Here is a 27,875-nt window from a genome sequence, read left to right on the forward strand (position 1 = left end):
GTGCTGTCTTTTGTTTGATGGAGAAGTAGAAGTGGTTTTAGTAATTTTATGAGAATCATGTCCCTGGTTGGATACATTACTGTGGCTCGGTAATAATGCCTTGACCTTATAACCCAACCTTAACCTTACTTCTAGATTTGAAGCTTTTGTGACTGCAAGGATTCATATTCTTGGGTTTTTTCGGTAAAGTCACGTAGGTAAAAAATCACGACGTTTCGGAGGCAACACAAGCCTCCGTCTTCAGGAGGAACCGTCACAGCACGCTCGCTGTATCAAAAAATTGAATACCTGGCCTGGTTTTATATTGCCTTACTAAATGCATGCAAACTTCATGTACAGGAATTGGAATGTTCCAGCGCTTAATTGTTAATTTTGGAGTTATTTAATTTGAAGATGTTTCCTATTGGTGACATCTTCTCTCCAGGTTAAACATGAGGCGTGTGACAATTCATCGATGCATAGATCAATTTCGATTCTTATGCCTGCAATATGTTCTTCCAACTGTGCATGTAAGATTAAATACTTTTCAACGCTTACATGTTGCATGTAATTTGTTCATGTGGACCCCAGCAGCAATATAAAGCTGTTTAATTTGAGCAAACCACCACATTTATGAACCTTATATTGTCTTCTTTGCACCTTAATTACTTGTTTAAAATGTCTCGATTTTTTTTTATTCATAGGCCAAGCATGCACCTTTCCTTTCCTCTATCCCCTGCCAGACACGCTCAGCCGGTTTGCTCAGGCAAGCGTGGAGGATGGGGTCTGGGGTTCTCAACCTTTGCCTAATTAATGATTATAGACATGGGGCACGATTGAGTTCAACGGGCTCGGCAATGTGCCACTGTGTTTCAAAACCAATAGCGTGCGAATTTCTGAGCGTTTAACGTGGGATGTGTTTAATGTGGCAAGTTACGGCGTAAGAAAGATCATCATTATCATCATCAGCCATGATCATATCCACTGCAGGATGAAAGCCTGCCCAAGCTGCCACCACCTCTAATGAACTTGCGATACATCAACCCACCCAGGGCATGCAGACGAACTGATTTCATCGCTCCATCTTCGAGGTGGATGTTTTAATTAGGTCAGCTATGTTCAGATGAAGCTGCAGGTTCTGTGCTCGAGGCTGAGCTCCGTGAGCTACCCAGCCTCTGCCTCTCCCAATCTCTCACTGAACTGTGAATGTGTACGCCGGGGAGGCAAATAGGGAGGCAAATATAATTATTGACTGTGCTAATGAATGCTGATGAAATCTCTGAGAGGGAATGTGCCATTTTTAATAACCATTTTTAATCATGTACGCATTTATAAAAACGTTAATCTCTCTTGATGAAAATTCATTTTTGCTTCCAACCACAATGGTTATTATTAAAATAACTCTAAATTGTTCCTGGTGCCATAAATGTGCGAATTTGTTAAATATTTTTAGTTGTATTCAGAGACCCAAATTGTTACATTTCCCCGAAAGATGCCTCCTTTATCAACGACACTGCATATACACCAGGGTTATCATTGTTACTTTCATCGACGCATTTATTTTCTGTAAACGAAAAGTGATAAATGGCACAAAAGGCCAACTTTTAATTCACATGACCCATTTTTAACAAAGGTGAAAAATCGGTGACGCCAACCTCTGTGTTTGTTTCCCCCCCAGTGCTCCGTGTCCTGCGGTGGGGGCCACAGGACGCGTGCCACCTACTGCGACAATCGCCGAAACAGGACAGCCTGCGAGGGCAAGGCCCGGCCTGCCGCTATGGAAGAATGCAATCTCACCGAGTGCCCACCCGCCAGTGACAGGCACCAAAGCGTGCCAAAGCATGGCGTCAAAGGGCGTCATCGGGACATGTCCAACGAGCTGCAACCGCGCCCACATTTTGTCCCACCACTAGACCAGCTGCTGCCCAGTGGCAACGGCGGACCCCTCGATAGTTTCGGCAAACCGGTGAGCACCGGCCAGGGTCATGGGTCGGGGGAAATTCACGAGAGGAACCAGCTGCCTTCTGCCGAACCGGAGTCTTCGGGAGACAAGGGCGACAACTCCATCAAAGGAAGGCTTTACCACCAGCATCAAAAGGGAATTGGGAAAAACAAGTTTAAGAACAACATGCTGGTGGACCTCTTCGATTATGACTACAACTTCATTGGTTTTCACGAAGATCTGCTCATCAAAGACTTTTATAAGAACGGACCCGGGGCCGGCACGGCCTTGCAGTTGACACCGTTGAAAGGCTTCCAGTCAGATGCGCCATTAATGCTGTTGAGAGATGAAGCCGTATCACCCACTGGGGATTCTGGTCCTGTTCCCAAGCCAGACCACTTAGAGCGAAACCAGAGAAATGGTTTTCAGGAGCAGTTCATTATCAGCAGCACTCCGGATGATATGTTCATCTTGGAAGAAAGGCTCGGAGCATCTGGAACTGCGCCGCCCGACATAGTGACAAATGTAGCGCGAAAATCCCAAAAAACAAGCTCTACCGTCCGTATTATTAACGATGAATATACCGCTCAGTCCCACTTCAGTGACTCTGCCACTGCGAAGACTTTATTAGAGAGCCCCAGCCGCATGCATTCCCATGGTTACCTTCCAGCATCGCCCACTCAGACCACGGCAGAGAAAAGCTCAGGCGCACACACCTTTGAGATGGCGTCACCGAGCAGCACACCGATAGCCAGAAGTAAAAGGCTACCAGCCCTTGACGTTTCTCGAAGCGTTGCCGTTAAGAGTACAGGGAAAGAAGCCACGACAGTGGCAGGGCTGCACGATGTGGCCACATCGGCGCCTGACGGCAACAGTTTCAGGTCAGCTGCATCACAAAGGCCCGGACAAATCGAAGCACCGGGCGCCTTGCCGATGGCAGAGAGCGTGGACGATGAGAGCACAGATGAAACCCACACAACAGGAAGGTCAAATTCACGTCTCGCAGTGGGGCCCAAGGAACCAGCGGAAAACTTCAATGAAGTCACGCTCACTAACGCAAGTGTGGATGTTGGTGCAACTAAAGATTCTTTAAACCAAAAAAGTATATTTGATGACATCATCGGCTATGATGATGATGAGGGTGCTGGTGGTGGTGGTGATGGCACTGACATTGATCAAATTGATGGTGATTCTAGTCCTCCAGAAAGAGACTGGTGGATGGAAATGGACTCGGATGAATTTACCACATCCACAACGTCGCCCTTGGCCACCAAGCAACCTTCCGCTACCTCCTCGTTTGAGAAGTCCAATAGTGCAAACGAAAGTCCTGGTTTGCCTGGACACTGGTTCGTGGGTGTCTGGAGTGAGGTAAAAACAACACACGTGTGTGTGTGTTTTTTTTTTTACGAACTATATTGTCAAGAGTGAAATATTTCCCGCAACTAGTGAAAAAGATATTGGCTTTTATGCAATTGGTGTAGAGGGAAAAAAAAACACGTTTTAAGTATGCGTTTCCAGAGTACAAGATAAGAAACACATTACATCTCAAAGGAATAACGTATTTCCATATTTTTCAAATTAAATTTTTGCACGAGTATTTTTAAAATTTATTTCAAGGACTTTAGGGGCTATTAGATCATTTATTTTTGTTACATTCATTTTAGACTTCCAATATATTTGACAACAAACTCCACTAAATAATATGTTGAGTGTAGTTATTTGTGCAATAGCGTGAGTTTAGTGAGAGTGACAATTTCTATTCCTAGATAATTGGTAGCAGTTAAACAGCAGCCTGAAAAGCACAGTAGTTTTATTATAGTTCATTATATTGACATTAAAACAAGTTCAGAAAAATCATGCACGGTTTATGCTTTCCAATATGCATTTGTCCTCGAAAATACTTAAGAAAGCTGACAGAGCATCTGTTATGGCATATTGCGTTTGCACATATGTAAAATGTTCTTTTAGCTCCAGTTTATATCTCCAAGTTTAAGAAACCCCTTTGATAATTCTGTCCAGATTTCAGTGCCCTCAAAGAAATATAACGCTACAGTAATGTTTTGTTCATATTGAATCACGTTTACAAGAGTTGATTTTGCCTTCGCACAACAGACAGACAGATGGATCGAATGCATAAACGATATACATTTTAAAGTGTTAAGAACCCCCAAATCTCCAGTCATCTTGTATACTGTATTGCTGAATGAAGCTGTGTTTGGGGAGCCTGCATTGCAAAGGCCTAATGCTACTGATGCTGCTTCCCTGCGTCTCGCTCAGTGCTCCGTGAGCTGCGGGCTGGGAGCCATGTGGAGAGCCGTGCGGTGCAGCTCTGGCCGGCTCGACGATTGCGACGCTGCCAAGCGGCCGGAGCCGGCACGCCGATGCCACGTTCGCCCCTGCGCCGTTTGGATCGCGGGCAACTGGAGCAAGGCGAGTCGTGCAAAACGACATGATAAAAGGGTGGAACAGAACAGTCAGTTATCAAATCGAATCACGACCGTGAAGAGTTACAATTCATCTAATCTTTGCGGCGGGGGGGGGGGTGGTGATTTTTTACAATCCTTCTCATTAGAGATTCTTGAGCCAGCACCACTGAGATCATGGCTATGAATGTGGGCGGCCACCCAAGGTTTAACAAGGTCCTAAAGTGATGTGAGTTTACTTTCTCAGCACAGTTATTCACGAGCAAAACAAATGTCGTAACAAACGCGGTGCTCTCATAGGGATTTGTGGAGAGGAAAATGTGTCGCAGTGTGCCAAGATGCCCAAAGCATGGGTCATTTGTGCAGCTCTGATTTTTTTTAAATATATCCGCATGCGCATGGTGTTTTTTGCGTGGTGCTCAATTAAATTGGCAGCCTTGAGCCAGTGGTGGAAATTCTCATCTGGTCTTGGAGGCTAATCGACATTTCCCGCCCCTCCGATTAGCATGGTTGGCTACGTACGGCGCCAAAGAAGTTCAATATATATACACACACGTAAAATATTGAGCCTAGTTTAGTACTTAGATGGGAAACTTTCTGAGAAGAGCAGGTATTGTAGAGTTGGGCTGCGAGGTGGCCAAGAAATGTAAATCATCATCATCATCATCCATGATCAATCCACTGCTGGATGAAGGCCTTCCCTAAGCCACCACCGCCGCCTTTTTACAATGGTTGCAATGCAAAAATCTATGCAGTGCCTGCACGTGAACTGATGACATGGTCACGTGGCGATGGATTCTATAATCTATTCTGCGGGGAGTCTCAAGCCACGGCGGCATATGGCATGGGGTAGAAAGCTTCGGCGAGGTGCGGTGCGGTGGCATCAACCGCTTTGGTCTTGACGGCATCTCGGTCTCGATCGAAGCGCAGTGCTCGGAGGAGTGCGGCGACGGCGGGGTGAAGATACGTGTGGTGCAGTGCGTGGATGCGCACAAGCCCGGCCGGGCCTTGCGTCCGTTCCACTGCCACTCACGGGGATACACACCGCCCACCAGCCTCGCCTGCAACTCACATCCCTGCCCCGAGTCGAGCACCGGCAATTGGAGCCAAGTATGGAATTGGTTTTTCCACCATTGATTTTTTTTAACGAGTTTTGTCTTTGCTGTTTCTGTTGTTTTTGTCTGTCTGTCTGTCTGTCCATCTGCCTGTCATCCTGCGGATGCTGTATTAGTAAAATCTGTGCAGGGGTTAAACAGGGGCACAGTGGTTTGTTTTGGGTGCCACAGTGGCGAGATGTTAACTATCTCGCCTAGTATACAGGACCTTGTGGGTTCAATCCCGACATCTCGCCACCTTGCCGAGATGTTAACTGTGTGTTTACTGTGTGCTGATCAAGCGGCACCCTGCGGTGGTGCCGGAATTATTTGGGAAGAGGAATTATTCTTGTGTCGGTGAATATTGAATTTGAAGTGGGTGTATCCTATGAAACGTACATTAGTTTATTGTGGTCACTGCTTTGTTTTTTCTTACCTCTTGTGTTCGATCCCAAGCTTGCTTGTTTCGTCTCATACGATCTCACTTTACAAATCTGATGCATTATCTCGGCGGGTCTGTTTGCCGAAGGACGTGATTGATTTTTTTTTTTAGCACCCGTGTCTTCTTTTGCTTAAGCAACGCTACGCCTTTCCTCGCTTTTCTCCGCTGCCGTGGCCCAGTGCTCGCGTGAGTGCGGCGGAGGTTGGCAGCACAGGTCGGTGACGTGCCCCCCGGGACGTCGGTGTGACGATGACGGCGACGCAAGGCCCAAGCTCCCCCCAATTGCCCTCCGCCCCTGCAATCCGCAACCGTGTCTCGAGTGGATGGTCGGGCGGTGGGGAGAGGTGAGCTCTGGCGCAAGGGAGTAAAATATATATATAGGATGTCGCGGATCAATCTTCGCACGTCAAAGGGCATTGGCCATCCAACCACGTGAGTTTAACCAAAGTGGTTAAGAGAGGTCGCTAAGTGCAGAAGACAAATGGCACTTGAAGGCGGTTCATGGAGCAACGATATGTGGTGGCTGTAAATGCTTCTGTGCTTCATCTGCCCTCTCCGCCATGCTGACTCGATTTTCTCGATTGCGCTGCGAGAGATGCCGGTGCCGTGTCGTTGGCGCTTGAGGCATCCGTCTGTTGAGAGACCCGCGAGCGTTTTGTCAAGAGAGCCTGAGTGGGGAGTGCTATTGACGGATGTGTTGAGTTTTTTTTGCGCGTGTGGAGTAGATGGTTAACTGGATGAGTTTCTCTTTTGAGTTTTGCCGAGAGCCGCTGGCGTCGTTTTGCCCGGTCCACACAGCGGCACACATTTACACGTGGGGTTACGTGTTGACAAATGTAATCTGCTAAATTTCCCATGCAAGCTGAAAGGCAAATCGAAGTATTAAAAATGTATTGGCACAGATTGTAAATATGCATTAAATAATGTATGTGGGATATGGGTTATGATGTTGGTTAAATACTATACAATACAGGGACTCCTCTACTTATGAACGGATTAGGTTCCAGAGGTCTATTCGGACGCTGTCTTTCCGACAGACCTGTTCTTCACCTGAGGACGGCTGCTTGCGTTGTGGCCGAAACGTCGTGAGAATTATTTTATTATGTTTTATTTTTATTATTTTATTATTTCCCTTCTACGTGACTTTACCGAAAGAACCAAGAAGATTTCCTGATTCGTTTATGTTTTGTGTTTTTTTTTATTGCAGTGCAGCGTCTCCTGCGATGGAGGTGTCCAGCATCGGATGGTGCAGTGTGTGATTGCGGCGACGCGGCAGCCAGGAGGAAACGGGACGCGGTGCGGAACTCTGCCGCGTCCGGAGACGATCCGAGCCTGCGGCACGCACGCCTGCGACACGATACCTGGTCAGTGTGATATATTTTGTGTGTTAGATATATTGCACTCCCCCCCCCCCCTCTAATGAAATGAGGTGGTGTCCTGGACAAGCTCAATCACTGACAGAATCTCATTTGCCCCGAAAATAGGCTTTTGTTGAACATAGGCTTATTAAGTGTATGAAAAAAGTGAATTATTCAGTTCATTGTTGCGGCCATCTGGGAGGAGATGATATCATTGAAAGTATCAAAAGTGGACTGTAAAGTGTTGCAATGAAGCTGGCCTGTGTTCTCTTAAGGGAAATAAGATTTGCAAACCCAAAAGACCAATGAGTGCAGATTCTTTTTTTGTCAACTTGTACGAGCCACAATTGTACATCGACTGTATTAGTTTAGATGTATACACTTGTGGTGTAGCATGTGTGAATGTTGAACTTGTTTCACACTGTGCATCGCCAACCATGCTAATCGTTGGTGCAGGGAAACTAATCACACGGCATGGCCCTCAGGTGGAAGGAATGAAAGCGTCCCCCCTCCTTGTTCACCTTTGCCGCTCTTTGTAGCCCAGCTCCTAGGCCTGTCGAGCCTGTGGGCAGCCCTGGGGCAGTTACACCGCCTGCACACGTGATACCTACAGCATTTAAAAATAACCCTAAGATGAGGCTTAAGATGAGGCTTAGGCACGGGTGGCTACGTACGGTGCGGAACACGTTCAACATACATGCATATATGTATACTCTTTGGTTCTTTCGGTAAAGTCACGTGGATAGAATAATAGATCTATTATTTTTCTACCTACGTGACTTTACCGAAAGAACCAAAGGGTATGGATTCCTGCAGTCACGAAAGCTTCAACATATATGTATCTTGCACATTTCACAGTGACAATCCAATATCCTAAATTCATCTTAAGTGACTCGACAATTACATCTTTATCAATGGTGACCGAGAAAGCCGTCTAGTTGCACGACTGACAATTGTCAGTGAAGTACAGGGATGCATTGACACGTGAGCAAATGTATCACAATTTATTGCAGCTCCATTTAGCCGCAAGTCGCTCTCTGATGGTGAACTATGGTCATCTTAAGAGTGCAGCTCCCTGTGACGAAACGGTCAACTTACAACTCTTGCACGACAGCGACGGGTGTGGCAGCGTTCTGATGTATAAATCATTTGTTTGTTCTGTGGGGGGAAAGCCTTACGCTGTGATCAGTACACACAGTACACACGCAGTTAACATTTTCGCCACGGTGGCGAGATGTTAACTACCTCCCCTGCCACAAGAGGTCGTGGGTTTGATCCCGACCCTGACGCCTGTATATTTGGAGTTAGCATTTTCTCCCCATGGTCGCATGGATTTTTATCCAGGTCCTCCGGGTTTTCCCTCCACATTTATAATCAACGTGCGTCTAGACCTTTTGGCTGCTGCTCTAAATGTCCACATGCTAAGCCACTTCGTTGAGCTATCATTTCTGATGGCCGTTGGCTTCTGAAAAAGACCTATGTAGCTCAGTGGGACTTACCTGGTGAAATAAAACAGAGGTCACATTTCGATTTAAAGCTTTCGTGACTGCAGGGATTCATCTTCTTGGTTCTTTCGGTAAAGTCACGTAGAAGGGAAATAATAAAATACTAAAAATAAAACATAATAAAATAATTCTCACGACGTTTCGGCCACAACGCAAGCAGCCGTCCTCAACGCAAGCAGCCGGAGGACGGCTGCTTGTGTTGTGGCCGAAACGTCGTGAGAATTGTATCTTATAATGTTTTATTTTATTATTTTATTATTTCCCTTCTACGTGACTTTACCGAAAGAACCAAGAAGATGAAAACAGAGGTTAGTTTATAGTTTGTAGACGCTGAGGCTTAGATGGCTGGCAGAGTTGGTGGCTGGGCAGCTGTGTGGCTGCGCAATGCACGGTGTGCCCACCCCCTCGAGGAAAGTGCCTACACGGGCGTGCTCGCGTAAGTGATTTTATCATTAGAATGTGCTGCGGAAGAAATGTTAACACCTGTGCTTTATTATTTAATCACCATTTAAAGAGGACAAATCAGCACTGAACGTTCCGACAAATTGGATGCTTGAAATCTCACTCTGCCACGTGTGGTATTTACACTTTGTTTACATTCATGGATTTGCCAGGCCCAGTGTGTAGACAAAGTAACGGCACGTGGTTGTTCATCTGCGAGCTGTTATTTTGGCTCTTGTAGATCTTGAGAAAAATTGGATGCTCATCAGTGCTGATTCCTGCCTAATTATGAGAGACACGAAGAGGCTGCGCTCGCTTGAAAAGGGACACAGAAACGTAAACATGCAGCCAATGTAAGCGGACCGGAATTTAATGCAATGCAATGATTGTTTTCATATTGAAAAGACGCGTAGATTTTACCCAGAGTTTTTTTTTGTTTTTTTGCCGTCGCATGTTGACAGAGAATCTCGGAGAACTATCTCTTCTCTGGGAGAATCATAAATATTCACAATTTCCCACGCACACCTCTCCACCCACGCCTCACAAATGACAGATAATTGGACGAAACCTAAAGACGTCATCGAACGAGCATGTGAAATATATCATTTGGAATGTTTTACTCGTCATTGCGACGACGCTTATTTTGATTCATCCTCTATTTGTCTCACTTTCGCACATTCACAGCGACGGCAAAGGGGAAGCCACTGCCTGCCACACACTTTGCTGGCGTTTTGAATTATTACACGCAATTTTAAATCCATCGACATTTTTACGCAATACTCTGCCTTTTGGTCGATACATTGTTGTCTCAAACTCTATTAACAAAAGAGCCCAGTGCTGGAGGTGCGGTAGGCGGCTGTGTGGGATCATAATAGCCGGGTGAGATAGAGAAAGCACAGCTGAGCCAGCACTGCTCACGTGCCGGGTTCAGATCGGGGCAGTCGCTCATGAACACATTGTCCTGCTGCGGAGGGAGCTGCAGGTAGGAACACGTTGGCTTACTCGGTCAATGGCCTGCAGGGTCAACGGCGGCGTGGTGTATTCCGCAAATATGGCTGACTGTGAGGGCGGGCACAAGCCGGCGTGAGTAGGTTAAACGTTGAGTTTTATAAGGGCACCACGGGGTGACCAGCTCCTCCCCACCCAGCCCCACCCCTCCCACCCCCGACCCAGCCCCACCCTCCCCCACCCTCCCCACCCAGCCCCACTCAGCCCCTCCCCACCCTCCCCTCCCCACCCAGCCCCTCCCTCCCCATCCAGCCCCTCCCTGCACGACGGACACAATAATCCCCTGTGGGCTGGTGTAACCAGGAGGTTCCTACCAGTATCAAGTGCAACAGGTTGATGGTCTCAACTTGATCGTCAGTAAAACTGCAAACGAATAATCGCGTGTTGTCTTCACGTCATTCCAATGCACCTGCCTGTGGGCAGCAAAGTTGCAGCTCACAGGCAGGTGCATTGACTCACGGGATTGCACCAGGCATCTCTCAGCCAACACGACAGCGCATGATTGCTTTCTCGTGTTGCCTGAGAGATGCCTGGTGACGGAGTGAGATCTGACATCGTCCCGTGGTGACATCTTCCAAGCGCCGTCGTCTCATGCTGACACGAGGCGATGTGCTTCCGACTGGAGGAGTTCTGAAATGATGTTTATTGCATCGTGACATGATCCCGATGGCAAACATTGCGATGTAATTGTCAAAGATAACCTAATGTTGCAAACGTCAGTCTCTTACCCGTCATGTGACCGAGCAGGACATTTTTTGTTATACTTTATTCTCGAAACACCTCTCTGAATTGAGGTGGTATCATGACCTTTTTAACAGTTTCATTGTTAAAATCGATGAGCATGGTTAGATATGTACGGTGCGAAAGAAGTTCAATGTACATACGTTAATATACGATTTTTTTTATATATACACTAAATATATGGCCCTCTGTCAATCTACTCTCATATGAAATCCTCCCCAATGTAGTGTTGCTCTTGGGGGTTTTTTGACCATATTATCTATCACTTCTCGTGGAGTTTATTTTGCAGTTGTTTCATTTTTCCACGTCACTAAATAATGTATGTTTAAAACATACCTAACCCAAAGAGTGACCGCCGTAGAGGGAAGTAAAAGGTTGCACGTAGAAGAAGAATACTCTGATGATGTGGGCAGTGATTAAAAGGAAGGCTGGCACTATGTGGACACATACATTGGATTGACAACAACAGGGCCATGGAAAGTGTGTTGTTCGGACAAAATGGAAGGAACAAGAAAAGTGATGAAGACCAAACAGAGAACGGCTTGACGAAATCAGAGATCGGTGCCAGAAAGATGTGGCACTACTTGCGCATATTGGCACAAGGCAGAGGCAAGTGGAAACAAACTACAATGTGTGCAGTGGATTCCTCGGGGCTCTCTGTCCATGGATTGTGACGATGATGATTAAAATAACTTCATTGTACAGATAATTGGGGTTTTACCCTTTTATCTGGCAACAAAACTGACACCTTTTTTTTTACAAGGAGTCATGTTTGCATAGACCACAATACCTGCGGTCGGAATGCAAAAAAAATACAACTCTGATAATGTATGCAATGTCCTTGAAATTGATTGGTCCACACCCAAGACAGCTTTTTCTAGAGCCTAGACTAGCCTAGACTCCTTGTAAAAAAAGGTGTCAGTTTTGTTGCCAGATAAAAGGGTAAAAACCGAATTATCATATTTTGCTACTGGCAAAGGAGGTTCCAATGGTGTTCATTGTACAGCTTTGTAGAACCTCGGACCTCCCATTAGGTGGACGTTCTCCCTGTGTTGCATTCGCTCACAAGGTGGGTCCCGAGCGCGAACAATTCCAACGTTACTGGCAACCCTTCCTAAATTGTCCTTCAAGGCGTTCCGATGTGATTGAGTGTGAGTTTCAGCGCGCCGCTGATGTATTGATTAGAGCCACGAATGTGACTTGACCTTAAAGAGGTAATTGTAGAAATGTTGATAAACATTGACACTTGGTTTACACTTATTCGGTGGCAGACGATTTGTCACGTCGCTGTATTTAAACCGCTGGCACATTTCACTATCATGGGGAGAAAAACATCATAAGCATTAATAAAAGCTGACCGATTAGATGTCCGCGTACGGTAATGATGGAGGGGAAACAATGAGTTATCATTTTCAAAAGCAGAACGGATGCTGTGCCTAATTGTACGTAATTGGGTTGTGGTTCTCAAGAGTGCGAGTGGTGGAGAGTGGAAATACATTTGGCTGATTTGCCTAAAGTCACACCCATCCTTGTTGAATTTCATTTAACGTAAAAAAAAATATCGTGTTAAAATGTCTTCATTTGGATCATTAGTGTGAAGGCTCTGTCCGTGGCGTGTGCAGTTACGGGGAGCGCAGGGAGGGATTGGAGTCTGCAGGATGTTACAAAACGTCCCCTGCCAGTTTTCTCATTTGCGTGCACGTGGTGATTTTCCAGCGTGTGATGGACAGGCCCTCGGGGGTTGTGCCAAGGCAGCTCGTATGCGTCGTGCTGCAACTTCCTATGACTTATCCACCTTTTGATTCGTGGCCAAACACAATGCCCATTGTAATTGTGATTTTTAATTAATCCTGTGCGTGACCTGGGTCAACTCAGCCTAAAATCGATGCTTGGCATTGTATGGTTAACATTGCCACTCGGGGGAACAAACAAGGCCAGACAGGTGTTGTGCTCTCCGTGCCAGCCTTAATAGGCGCTTGTTAACAGCAATTGTCCTTACGTTCTATATGGTTAAATGGAAGATGTTTGTTCTTTAGTGGGTGTTTTTGACAAGTGCCCTCTTGCAGGGCCAAGTGATATCATTGAGCATCTCCTGAGGCCAGAACAGCATCCACACCAACACACAAAACACACAAGCACACATCATCAGTCGTATGCTATTCAGATTACAGAGATATAAAAAAAAGTACAAGTTGGTTTTACAGAGTGTCCAAATATGAAATTTCTTGTTGAATGGGTTAGATTTCCTACTCAATATTTTGCTGTCTTTTCTTGGATTTTCTGTTTGCACTTAGTCACATTCACTTTAAGATGTTTTTTGTTCATGTTTTTTTGTTTGTTGCGGTTGCACCCGATTAAAGAGCCGAATGGCTCACAGGGCTACACCTAATAAATAAACTTGAACTTGAACTAATATCCGTGGACTACAAGCATCTACTGTATCCACACTATGACGGAGATGGCACTTCCCAATAACATTTGAATTTGTTTAGCACATGCGACTGCTGACGAGCACCACAAGAGCAAAACGTCGGCCAAAGGTTTACGTTGTTCAAAATAAATTCTGCTGGTTAACTCGGGTCTGATTGGCCGAGAAGCCAATGGACTAAAATACATTTCATCTTAATACTGCGATGACTTGGCATCACGCCAAGCGGGCAGTGAACCTCGGGCTTTTCCAGCGAATAATTTCACTCGGCCTCACAAGGATCACAGGTCTGGCAGCAGCCAACTAGTTTTCTGGAACGCTCTTCCTTTCCGATTTTAGGAAGCCACTGGAGCTATGGACGAGGTTGAAAACTCATTTCTTCAGAAGTGCTTTTTTGTTGTTAAGTTTCTTGTTTTTTGGCCAACACCTCCGATTGGCATGCTTGGCTGTGTACAGTGCGAAAGAAGTTCAACAGACATACATAGTTAATTAAACATTGCAACAGCTTTTCTATTCATGCTATTAATTTATAAACCCACTCATGTAACCTGGAATTACAAACCTCAAGGTGGGGTTCACTGCCTGCCTAATTTGGAGCTACAGCATGACCTCTCTGTCCAATTCCTGTAAATAATTGCATCAAAAGCAGCAGATGAGAGTTTATTACAAACGTTTGGATATGACACAAGTTACACAGAAAAAGAATTCTGGCATATCTGATGTGTGCAAGTATTATAAATGCAATTGATAAATCGTTGGAACGTAAATGTGATTTATGGTTCAAAATTGACTCCAAGATGTATTGATGACAAGAATACAACAGATAGCAAAATCGATGCTTACATATTTAACTTTAAAATGTAATTCATTGGGCCTTTGGTCAATTGTGACTGCAGAGGAATGGGAAATAACAGAACATGCAAATGTAATTGCTGTTTTTTTCTATTTGGGAAATTGTTATAATATAGCTTCAATAAAAAAGCAATGCTTACAGAACTGCAAAAAAAAATATTTTCATGACTTGAAAAAACATTTTGTCAGTATCAATGTGTGCATGAAAAGCACAAATCCTGTGAAATATTTACACTCGGGCAAATGGACTCGCAATCATTTTCAACGCAGTACTTCGAAGCAACGGTAGAACTTCGTACTATATTCTCTATATCTGGAATTGAAATTGCCCAAGAAATGTGATAGCAGGTAGAAATAACATTCACGAGGGCGTATGACTACTTTACGAACGTTGTATATTACTGCTACTGCGTACATTTCCGTGCGGTTGTGCTCTACAGCTCTCTGATGTGTTTTTGGACTGCACCGCATGTTGTGGGGTGTGATGTCTGGGACCGTTGTTAGTTTTGCTGCCTTGCCCATCCTTGTATTTATTGTTGAAAAATCGTCAGGAATTGACATACTTTTGCAATTTGTACTCATAGACTTTATTTATTTTCCGTATTTATTTTTAGTGATTTGATTACCTTTCCTATACGTTGCACTCCAACCGTTTTTGTTTGTATTGTTTGTTACTTTAACTTTCTGACCCACTCCTACTGTGAAAAAAAGCTTCATAGCTCATCGGATTTATCCAGGATAAATAAAGATTTAGATTTTGATGTCACTGCACGCACGGGGCAAGCATCCTCGGGAACGAAACGACTCCCGTTGGTCCATTCACATCCTGACTCAGTCGGTTCTGATTTAGTTCTCGAAGACGCCTCCCGTAACCGTGGAGCGAATCATCAGAACACGTGCCGAACGACACGCGACACGACCGTGAAACACATGGGAGAGGAGCTCTCACAGCATTTGCTATCGTTGTCAGCGGGTCTCTCTCTCTCTCTCTCTTTGCCCAGTAGCATTTGCAATTCCTGGCCACTCACTGATAAGTACAATTCCCACGGGTGGTGCGGTGAGCGCTGCTACTCTTGGTCCGAAGCCAAGCTGTGTTCACGGAGGGGCCCTTTGGGTCGCAGTTGCAGCTGGTAATGATGGAGGCGACAGCAGCAAGTCTCATTCTGCGCGTCGTGCGTTCATTCATCTTGGCGGTGGGCGAACCACACGCAACGTCGGAAAGTACCCGGTTGACCCAGCGAACTTTGCGGCAACGTGCACGTTTGTGCAGGGGAGATGAATTGGAACGGTATGTTCGTGAGCTCTAATAAGAGCGAGAGGAAAAACATGTCCTGCCGTCGACTGTCAGATTTCCTTTCGGGATGTTGTTTGGCTGAGACATTAAGCACCATTTGCCAACGGACATTTATATTAAAACACGTGTACATTTACTGTGTTTGAAGTGGCACTCAAGCGCACAAAAAGAATACGTAAAAAAAAAAACTTTCGGTGTAATGGCCTTGACTCAAGAGCGGTGAGAGTGGGCAGAGATGTTGACTGACTTGAGTGTTTTGGAGATTGAGCTGTGCACGGTGGGACCCTGACACAAGTGGGACAATAGAATGAAGTTGCAAAAGGCGATTTTAAATTAGCATACGAGCAACTGTGTATTAATAGACAGAGTGCTCAAGCACAACAATGGCATGTTCCATGGGCAGCATTGACTGCTGTAACATCTAAACAATGACTGCCCAGTTCGGTCAAAGTGACAGAACGGAGAGTCAATGGGTTCGCACACGCGGCCGATGAGTCCAATCCTGGCTGCACCTGCACTCTGGAGAGATGTGCCTCGATTATCGCGTCACATCGCTCCATCGAGACCAGTGGCGTGGCTGTTGCCAATCGCATGGGCCCGAGTTATTAAATGTTTGTGTTTAGACTGTTGTCCCTGCCCCCGCACCTCCTACGTATGGTAAGAAAGACGTTGAACCTACATACATATTCTTTGGTTCTTTCGGTAAAGTCACGTAGGTATAAAATAAAATACATTTTATGTGATTTAATTTCTTTCATTTAATTTTCTACCTACGTGACTTTACCGAAGGAACCAAAGAGTATGGATCCCTGCAGTCACGAAAACTTCAAATCTACATACATATGTCAGCATACTTTGTGGGACACCTGGAAGAACAAAGCGATGCAACAATTCTAGATTTTAAGTTTTCGTGACTGCAAGGATTCGTGACTGCAAGGATTCATACTCTATGGTTTTTTTTACCTACGTGACTTTACCGAAAAAACCAAAGAGTACGATGCAACAATGTCCAAGCACCAAGCCTCATTCTTTTGGGAGATAAATAGATATACGGATGACTGTGTAGGCATTGTTTCTTGCTCGAAAAACAAGTTCAAGTCTGTGGGCCATGAGATGGCAGGTTGGCACAATGGGCTCAGTCCACAAAATAATTCGCATCTATTGGGTCCGTTAATTCAATCTACGTGGAGGTTTGAGTGTTATCCGCTCGCGTGTTTGTATTTGTGTGGGGTTTATCTGGGTACTCCCACGTTTCTCCCACGTGAAAGCCGCTCGTTAATGGAAATGGCCAAACATTTCGATGTAGCATGACCCTTTGAAAAAGTATTGTACCTCCAATTGTGTTCAGGAGCTCAATGAAATACTCAATGTATGGATGGCATCGTCATCATCGTGGTCACGGTCATCGGTCATTTTTAATCCACTGCTACAGGAAGGAATTTCCATCCCTCACAGTCCTGCGATGCCACAATCCATCTAACTCTTGCCGATCAATTTTCCAAAAGCTGTCCATCCAACTCGTTTCTCTTTTTGTTTCATCTAGGCTTACGTAATCTGCTATGTTTTACAGTTGTATCCCTCCAACAAATCATTGTTTGATAATTGTTTTTTTACCCTTCTATCTGGCAACAAACTGACACCTTTTTACAAGGAGTCATGTTTGCATAGACCACAATACCTGCCGTCATAATGCAAACAAAAAACATAACTCTGATAATGTGCACTGTCCTTGAAGTTGATTGGTCCACACCCGAGACAGCTTTCCTTAGAGCCTAGTCTCACATGGGTTGGACCAGATGACGCCAAAAGGCGCACGATGACGGCAGGTATTGTGGTCTATGCAAACATGACTCCTTGTAAAAAGGTGTCAGTTTTGTTGCCAGATAGAAGGGTAAAAAACCAATTATCATATTTTTACTGGCAAATGAGGTTCCCATAGTGTAAATCATTGTTTCTCAACACTAGTTGTGTATCATTTTTATTTAACTTATATTTATCTTGAGTCCAAAGTTACAGCCTTGTTTGTTAAGTTATTCGATCATGTGTTTATACTTTAGGAATGCAAATTACTTGTTTGGTTTTCAAATTTACATGGATATTGCAAAAGTTAAAATATAATTCTGCGTGTGAGCTGTTAAATAATTTTCTGATTCACAATACGAATATGGCAAATGCATGTCCAAAACAATTCAGTCGCACAGCATGCATGCACCTATAAATACAAAGCTCCCCGATATAGCCTGTTGGGGAAAATGTTGTGAGTGACCACCTCTGAAGGCCAGCACGGTACATAAGGTGGCCATCACCATGCACGGCTGCCTTTGTCTCCTGAGTGGCAATATGTGTACATCACATCAGGTACTCAGTTGAAGCTGAGTCACGAGCACGCACAACCACATCAGCCGCAAAAACGTTATTCTGCTGCTTCTCTAATGGTTTTACGCTCCTGAAAAAAAAATCACGCGATGTTTTTATAACCATTTTATATATATATATGACATATACGTTCCCCGAGCGTGCAATATTTCTCATGAAAACTGCATAAAGGTAATACATTAAATACAATTGAGTCGATAATGAGAAAGTAAATTGCTCTTGAAAAAATAACGGTCGAAGAGAGGTACAGACTGCTCTCGAGAGTAGCAATGAGTCACACTGCCCAAAAAAAATTTGCCGCTTGTAAATTCGTCATCACGGACAGATTATACGCATTTACAAGGCCCCTTTGTCTTCCACAATCCCTATCTTTTGACAGCTTTCTCTGTAATGCCTTTATTTTTCTCCGCTTGTGAATGTAAAGCAGGTGAAATCATCTGCTTCTCCTCATCGTTTTCATGGTTTATGATGAAGTTGTAATGACCCGTATACAGCACAAATCATAGTGCGATGTCGCGTCAGCACGAGCACAAATGACAAAAACATTCCAATACGTTCGTCAACAACACTTTCCCAAAAAATAATGCAATAGTCGAATTCCTCAGGCAATGTGCCCACCCATCCCGCCCTTTAAATCAGAGAGCCAAAATAGATTTTCCTCTGGTGAATGCATGCAGCACAGGTATTGCAAACTGTGCCAAAGGCGTGTGTCAAAACATCAATTGCTCACGTTACATTTCTTCTCTGGTGACGATAATAATGATGAACCGAGGCCAACGCTGAGGGGTGTAAATCATGTCCCTTGTATTGCTTCCAAATTTAAAAATAACTAAAATTAACAGAGCTTGATTTTAATGCGAAACTCTCTAAAATCATCCCAGAACATCGAAAGTCCCCACATTGTCAGTTGCATCATGATTCACCACTCAAGGCAATGCACTGGCATGTCGTTCTCCCATCTTCCGGTGTCGTGCGTTATTCTCTTTCCCATGACATCTCTTTTGTACTTTTCGAGGTGGCAACCCCATTGTCCGTACAGTACGCATGTATGTTGAACTTCTTTCGCGCCGTACGTAGCCGATCACGCTCGTCGTAGGTGGATGGGAAGGACAACAAAGTAGACACAAAAAGCAGTTCTAAAGAAATGAGTTTTCAATCGAGGTTTTAAAGTGCACAGCTCCGCAGTGGCTTCCTAATATCGGAAGGAAGAGCGCTCCAGACGGCCGCAGAAGCGCATCTGAAAGCGCGCGATGCGGCGGCAACCGCCTTTGTTCGATGGCCAGCCCAAAAGTTCAATGGCTAGCCCAAAAATTAAAAACCAGGAAAGTGCGTACTGTATTCCCGTCCTTCAAAAAATAAGTAATATTAAAAAAAAAAATTTTTTAAAACGCTGCCAAGCTTAGCAGTGTTCATGAGGATGCTGTCTTTCCGATAGCTCTGTTCTTCACCTGAAAACGGCTGCTTGCGTTGTGGCCGAAACGTCGTGAGAATTTTTGTAACGTTTAATTTTCATTATTTCCCTTCTACGTGACTCTACCGAAAGAACCAAGAACATGAATCCCTGCAGTCACGAAAGCTTTAAATCGAAAAATAAAAGCGCGTAATAAAAATGTGAACTTTCAACGGGCCCCGCGTAACGGGACGTTTTGTGTGCAGAGTCCACGTGCCACGAGGACGCGATGCCGCCCGTGTACTGCGGGCTGCTCGCGACCACCGGAGGCTGCGTCGCGCCGGGCGGGCGCTCTGAGTGCTGCAGGACGTGCCGCCGGTTCGCGGTCGCCGGCCCGCACGGAGACGCCGGCGGGGAGCCCTCCCCGAGGGTGGCAATGGGCACGGTTTGACACCGGTGGTGGTGGTGGTGATGATGGAGCAGTGTGTGTGTACGTATAAAAATCTACGTGTCCTCCATCACCATGTACACAAGCATCTCCTAAAACTAGTGTTGGCCAATTTGTTGTTAATTTTTCAACTTGACTTTTTGCAATTAAATATCGGTTCGATGATGATGATGTGACTACCAACGCAGTCGATAGTCAAATTCGGTAATCTTATCAAACGAACGATCGCTGGCCCACAGAGGGCCTTCTTACTGCTGCTCCTGGCCGTTCGGATAAATTGGACATGAGACCTCTGGACACATCGCATTCAAACCTCCTCCTCCACAAGCGAGCCGCTCACTCACAGTCCACCGGCACTCGCTATTCGCTGCCCGTTGAGATGTTAGTTTGAATCGATCAATCGATTTAGTCAAAAGTCGATCAATTCCATTGGACGGCTGCTCGTTGCGGAACGCCGCTCGTCACGCTGGAAGGAAGGCGCACAGTCAGGCAGTGCTGCCACACGGGTGCACATCGCGTTGTACACATGGGGGACCTTTGAATTTACATCGTCGGGATTTGGAAATTCATCACAAACATATTGCGTACAAAAGAGCACACCGTATGGTGTGTACTCTAATCGTACTGGCAAGCTGTTTTATTGTTTTTTTTTTATAGCTTCACGATTATACAAGTGCACCGATGCATTGTCGTCCATTGCAAAGAGCGTTAGCAGTAAGCAATCATAAAAGCAACCTCAGAAGTGTTTATTAACAGTTTGTGCACATCCAGACATTGCTTTGCATATCCATTATATGATACATGCAGTGGAACAATGCACCATATTTATTTCACGGGTTGGTAGGTATTCATTTGCATTCAAACAACGATGACCTTTTTTTTTTTAAACCGTCACATTGAGTTTGTTTTTCAGGTCTACAACAATCAGGCGAAATAAATTGGTTTGCTTTAAAAAAAATACTGCTTATTGCTGAAACACAACATACAGTGATACCATTAATTAATTTTCAGCGGAATCTGCCTAATATCATTGTGGTCTCAAAGCTCGTAACATTAATCAACAGTGACCCTCGATGGACGGGGGCCAAACAAACAATATTAGTGTGCACCAGCATGTAACATTTAATTGTTTCCTCAGTGTCTAAATACACGTTTGCGTACCATTTAATTTTTCCATAGAGCAAAAAAAAACCGGTCGTGGTGGATTCACTGCACCCGGAATATTATTCGTAGGTTTAAAGCAATGCCACCTGTTTGTCATGCACGATGCAGCCTCTTCCGCTGACAGATTAAGACAAGCACAGAAGCCAAGCCCATTCCTCCACGGTGCATCCTCGCAGTCTAGCTGTTAATTTCAACAACGAACCGCTGCGAGCGAGCTAGCAGTGAGTACGTACGTTGAACTTCTTTCGCACCGTACGTTAGCCGACCGCACTAATCGGAGGTGCGGGGGCAGGACAACAATACTAAACACAAAAAGCAGTTCTCGAGAAATTCGTTTTAAATCCAGATTTTTTAAACAGCTCCAGTGGCTCCCTTATATCATGCCGGGTGTTATTTGGGATTTGTTTTCAGCGATGACACAAAATAACTATTCTCGTCAAAATATAATCAGAATCTTTATTTATCCTGGAGAAATCCGATTAGCTATGAAGCTCCTTTTTCCCATAGATGTCTAGTAGGGGGCGGCTCAGACCGATACAACAACAACCCCCGCTAGGAGTGTAAAGTATCGTAAAGGTAAGCAAATCACTGAAAATAAATTAATAAGTAGCAAATAAACTATTTTTATTTTACGAGGTAATGCCCATTGAGCTATTTGTTCTTTTTCAGAAGCAACCTGGTCCCAAATGATAGCTCAATGAAGTGGCTTATGTGCAAATTTATATCAGTCGAAAAAATCTAAATGCATGTTTCTAAATGTGGAGTGAAAAAACAGAGGACCCAGAGAAGAAAACCCACGCGATCACAGTGAGAACACGTACAACTCCAAAAATACAGCAGGCGCCAGGGTCGGGATTGAACTGACGGCATCCTGCATACCAGACGAGAAAGATAACATCAAATAGAACAGTTTATAATCTGTCAAAACACAAGATGAATAACGTGAAGCTGAAAAACTGTGACAACCGAGACATTGGCCAGTCACCAGTCTGGCTTAAAAAAAATCCAACAGCTGGTGACATCGTAACTTCAGTCTGAGAGGAGAGAGGGTTGCTGAGAGCATAATCATTCTCATGCGAAACGTGTGGATTATGGGAGTGAGACTACATCGATTAGTATAGATTCCTAAGGCTCACGTTCCATGAGAAATTGTGCACATAAGAATTAATGTTCATTTGGTTTATGCTAATTACCTTGAAATTATAATCTAATATCTCAATTCGGCAAATGGTGTGAACAAAACTCTACAAACGTCATAAAAATTATAATTGAAAAACAATACAAACGAGACCGTAAAAAACGAGATACAAAAATTATACCTTCTTGATTCAAATTATGCCCTGAATCTGCATGATCCATCGACTCATTACACCCCCAATGCAGGAAGGAGTTTAATTAACTACAGTAATTAGAAGCAGGAACAAGGATTAAGAATGCACCGGTGCTGGATTTACACCAGATGGGAACTCTTGAGGAAGCTGCATCGATTAGTGGAGCCAATCTGCTGGGGGAAACGCTCAGAGGCCACTTCCTACAAATTCCAATTATTGAATTAACAAAATTATTTGGTGGTACAGGAGCACAAATGCAATAAAAAAAACCTAAACACATGCGTCAATAACACTGTTGCCCTAAAAGGGAAAAAAATATAATGGGTAATGCTTCAGGCGATGGTCCTTCTTCATAGAACCTGTGCCATGTTTTACGCGCTATGACGAAGGTCCATTGTCCAAAGCATCGCCCTATTATAGAGTTCCCATTTAAGGCCACACAGCCTGATTGACGAATGTTGACCATTTTTGCGATTCAGAGTATCGAGTTGACACCACCTGGGCTGAGTTTGTTTCCCTGTTCGAAGGCCAGAGCCCACGAATCGCCACCACCAAATCTCGACACAGACACGATCGTTCTTCCCGAGCCGCTTCGCTGTTCTCGAAGGTCAAAGTTCTACCTGTGTGGTCTCAGAGATGTTTGATTTCCGAGGTGGGTGCCGAGCTGAGTGCTCTCTCGTTTTTGCTGCACCTTAATATTGTTGCTATCTCTTCAGGCCCATCGGTGGCGGTTACTAAATTTTTTTGCGGGAAGCACAGCCCGGAGGCGTTGATGTCAAGACTGCGGTAACATTTGTGGCCTTGAAGGAGATAAGTGACGTGCACACGTGTCTGTGTATACACTCGTCCACAAACAAACAAAGGTTCCTCACATAGCGTACATAGGCTATTTGGGGCAAGTGCTGTTAGTGCAATGGATAAGGGGATGGTGTGGTCAGAACAACACCTGACCGTCTTTGTCTCTCCCTGTGATGTTTGCGCATCACGTAATATGCTCACGTACTAAGGGGAGGCGCGGGATTGCTTTAGATATTCACCACTGATACTGGCCATGGACTGGAATCAAACTCGGGTTGCCGAGTACATAGCGTAGTGCAATCACCACGACGCCACTGATCCACCCATACAAAGATCCCCCGTGTGGGCTACAGAGACTTGGAGCAAGTGTTGTTAGCTAGCACCTATGCCAGACACACAACATGCTCATACTTAGGGCATGTATGCATACGTCGCAGGGACCATAATACTGCCAAGTGAGGAGAAACTAAAATATAGCAATTTGTAAAATATGTGAACAAATGCCTTTCATGCACAGAGTGTGACTGACATTTGTTTGATGTTGCTCATCACGTTTGTTTTTCTGTTCGTCACCATTTTAATTACCTTATAATCGCTTTAATCTTTTTAAATATGTCAATGCAAAAGCTATGCACATAATGTATAATTCGTTGTGCTACTGTTTTGGGGTTGTTATTTTGGTGGGGGGGGGGGAGTGGGAATACGTTCATCTATTGCACAAATGGTACAAAGGTACTGTTTCGTTTGTAGACATGAATGTGATGTGTGCTGTGCAAGACGCTGGCAGGCCAGCACTGATCAATGGAATTATATATCCTAAACAAGAATCATTCTATAGCAGAGAATTGTGGAACCGTGTCCTTACTGCGAGCCGAATAGGACTTTCAAATTCTAGATTTGAAGCTTTCGTGACTGCAAGGATTCAAACTCTTAGTTTTTTCGGTAAAGTCACGTGACTTACCGAAAAAACTAAGAGTAGGACTTTCAAACTCATTTGGTGGGCCCGCACGTTAGTTGGCACCAAACAGCTAGGACTGTATGCATCGAATGGGTCTGCACGGCACATCTTGAAAGACAACAGAGCGGCTGAACGTGCTAAAACTAGAAAGTTGTTCTAGATTTGAAGCTTTCGTGACTGCAAGGATTCATATTCTTAAGTTTTTTCAGTAAAGTCACGTAGGTAAAAAAATGTTAATTAATAAAAGTAAAATAAAAATAAAATAAAAATCACGACGTTTCGGAGGCAACACAAGCTTCCGTCTTCAGGTGGAACCGTCACAGCACGATAGCTGTATCAATAGCTGTATGAAAACGGAAGCTTGTGTTGCCTCCGAAACGTCGTGATTTTTATTTTATTTTTATTTTACTTATATTATTTTTTATTATGTTTTTTACCTACGTGACTTTACCGAAAAAACCTAAGTATAGAAACTTGTTGCTTTTTCCGGGTCAAAAATATGCCCCTCTAACATCTGATTAGTGTGGCTAAAATCCTTGGAGTGGTGGATAATTATTGTTTGTGCGGCCTTTGCGCAGTGGTAGGCCTGTCCACATGAAATAAATTCACTGGTACTATTCAATACGCAGGGCCATAGGTTCCCAACTTCTGTTCTATAGGTGAATATCATCAGCCTTAGGGCCACTTATATTTTGGTGCTATTCAGCCATTTAAATGTTTGGTCATAGTGTCTATGAGGACGTTGTAAATTACATGTTTTTTTGGAATCTGTGTTTTTCAACAGAATGCAATTATTCTGTCCGTGTGCTTTAATTCCCGTACAGATAATGTTTCATTTATTTTAAATTATGTAACTGCAACGGCCTAATTGGTTTGTATGTTAAAATATATATGCACACTTTTGAAGTAAGTATGGCATGCAAATTAAATGTAATGACTTTAATCTGGTGATATTCATGCCAGTGATGATGTTTAAAAAAAAAAGTAAACTTTTATGTCAACCATCATTTATCATTTTAATCAACTAAACATTTTTTTACATTTTTTAAAACTTACCGTTCACATACTTGAGGCCTTGTTATCAATCTACTCTGGATATTTTCGTTTTAGTTTTATCGAACACCAATAATCTTTTGCATTCACACGCGTATATTGCATCCGCAAAGCAATTCTTTAAAAGATGTTTTTGTATTCCTGACATACTATTTTGCACTGTACTTTACGTAAAATCATGGTGCTAGCACTGTTTGAAATAAAACTTGTCATGCAAAAATAAAGAAATAAACGCTACAACGTTGTATGTGTCATCTATTGTCCTCTCTTAATAGACAGTTCTTTGATATTATCTCCAGCCTTTGTGTCTTGGGATCTCCCCGAATCCACCGAATCCAATCACGGGGCAATCCTTCTAACCCTAAGAATATTATTTCCAAATAATAAACGTACTGGATCATCTAATCATTCCTATGAATGTGAGCGTGTGATCTCCTGACAAATCTGCCAAGACATCATGTTCACCCATGCTCTTTATTTATTTGCATAATAATTTGAAACCCGAGTTGGCAGACATCAGCAATGTAATGGCCAGAAAATAGTCAACAAAAAGTCACATTGTCCGACTTATTCCTCGTTCACTGACAATCTAGCAGAAATGACGAGTGCTCTAATGACATTTGTTTTTTTTCTTCTTGGTTCTTTCGGTAAAGTCACGTAGAATGGAAATAATAAAATAATAAAAACATAACATAATAAAATACAAAAATGTTTTATTTGTATTACTTTATTATTTACATTCTACGTGACTTTACCGAAAGAACCAAGAAGATGACTCCCTGCAGTCACGAAAGCTTTAAATCGACATTTGTTTTATTTGCCGCTGCCCGCGTGAAATCTACCTGTCACCGTGGGCTCACTCAAGGCGTGTGCACACCTGGGCCCTGTACGGCGCCCGTTTTCACTTTCGCTTGTGTCCGTTTCAGCCTGGCCCTGTAACATAACATTGTTGATCAACGACCCTCGGTCATTGTCAGTCGTGGGGTTTGTTTTGACCATAGGGCCCGTCCATAAATGACGTCACACGATTTTGGACGATTTTTGACCCCCCCCCCCCCCCCCATCGTCACACGGCGTCACAAAAATTCAGACCCCCCCCCTCAAATATGACGTCACAAAGCTCTGCCCCCCCCCCAAAATAAAACATGCTTCAAAGCGCTTTAAACTACAGTATTGTCATTGTAGTGCGTATTTAATGTGGCGCTGCACTCTGATGTTGCAGGAGAAAACATTCATTAAAAAGTCGATTTAATTAAGTAGAACGTGTTGTCTATATTTATTTAAAGTTGCGCATTTTGATGTGACGTCACATTTTTCAAACCCCCTCCCCCCCTCTTCACACATCTTCACAAATGTCTGACCCCCCCCCCCCCAGGTGCGTGACGTCATTTATGGACGGCCTCATACTTGACCACGCTTGTCAGTATGGGTTGGTGAAGGGGGAGCCTAATACTAGTTCCAATACCACTTTCCGTTGATGTTAACCGTGGCCGAGAACTAAACTCAGGTCACCGTGTTCATGGCACAGCGGTGAGCACACGTTCTGCGTCCACAGTTGTCATCCATTCGCCACATGAAATAATACAGTGAGGGAAAAAAGTATTTGATCCCCATGGGTTTTTCTGGATTTTTTTGTTGTTATTCTGTCTCTCACTGTTCAAATAAACCTACCATTAAAATTATAGACTGATCATTTGTCAGTGGGCAAACACACAAAATCAGCAGGGGATCAAATACTTTTTTCACTCACTGTAACTACAGTGCTTTGTCAATCCATTGCTTAGAATATATATGTAATATATGAATGCCTCCCCACGCCACACCGGTTAACGGGGTTAATTGACCATACTTCGCCTCACCGGCCAATGCGGGTTGGGGAAAGGGGAGACTACCAAGGACTCAAATATATATAAACAAATCAGAATTAATTTCAAATATAATTGGAAATACAGTATGTCCATAACACGGATAATATGGCATTAACAATTTAAAAGCTCTTATATTGAAATGAATGCAGTTTTTATCATTCATCACAACAGTCTATTATGAACTATTTGTTCATACACATACTAAACTTCTTACCAGAACCGTCTGTTATTTAAATTTATAATAATTGTTGATGCACATCCATGATTAATGTTTGCCACTTACGATGATGTGCAGGGTCGCTCAACACATACTTTTTGCATTCAGAATTCCCTCGTTATTCACGAACTTGCTATCTGCTATTTTGGCTATCCGGGAATCGCATCTGGAGCTCCACACGACTGCATCGAGCGAGAGAGAGCAAGTGATTAGCTAAAGTGATGAGAGAAAGAATATGATGGAACAAACTGATGAAATAAAAATATGAGAGAGATAGATAACTTCTCGAAGCTTTAGAAGCATCTGCAGACGTGTAGTGACGGCTATCGGGTCACTACGGCGTTTAGCGCCAGTTACTGAGAGAAGGGTGCAACTGTGCGTCTCTCTGGCACTAGAGTACGTATGGCATGGAAGGGGGCCCTAGGGGGCATGGTTCTGGTGACAGTGAAGGCAGTTGAGGATGTGGCAGTCTGGGTGAACCCAAGAGGGCCACGTGATCAGTCCAGGATAATGAGGGGGGCCAAAAGGTGGCGAAAGGGACACGTGATGTATGGCCCAGAACCTTCTAGTAGGATCTAGAAGGGGGCGTGACCGAGGGCGGAGCCAGGCCACGCTCAGGCTGTTGAAATGGAACCCGTTGGTGCTACGTCTCTTCGATCCTCGGTCTTCGGTCTTTACGCTTGGCATCGTGGGTCAGGCAGTGTGTTACTGACTGACCCAGTTATGTAGTTACCCCGTTGTGGTGTAGTTACCAGTTGTGATGTA

The 27,875-nt window shown here is 44.1% G+C and overlaps 1 protein-coding gene across 1 annotated transcript in view; it reads left to right on the top strand.

The window, feature by feature from the left end:
• Nucleotides 1-25,406, top strand: part of LOC133346657 (A disintegrin and metalloproteinase with thrombospondin motifs 7-like) — an 89,963-nt gene extending 64,557 nt beyond the window's left edge. The window contains 6 exon segments of the mRNA XM_061558397.1: nt 1,658-3,289; nt 4,199-4,351; nt 5,275-5,454; nt 6,060-6,224; nt 7,088-7,244; nt 19,540-25,406. Coding sequence (XP_061414381.1) covers nt 1,658-3,289; nt 4,199-4,351; nt 5,275-5,454; nt 6,060-6,224; nt 7,088-7,244; nt 19,540-19,724 — 2,472 coding nt within the window. The 3' untranslated portion in view covers nt 19,725-25,406.
• The last annotated feature ends 2,469 nt before the right edge of the window (nt 25,407-27,875 follow it).

Source organism: Lethenteron reissneri, chromosome 24, assembly GCF_015708825.2.
Source record: "Lethenteron reissneri isolate LAM-NWPU_2019-01 chromosome 24, ASM1570882v1, whole genome shotgun sequence".
Taxonomy (NCBI): domain Eukaryota; kingdom Metazoa; phylum Chordata; class Hyperoartia; order Petromyzontiformes; family Petromyzontidae; genus Lethenteron; species Lethenteron reissneri.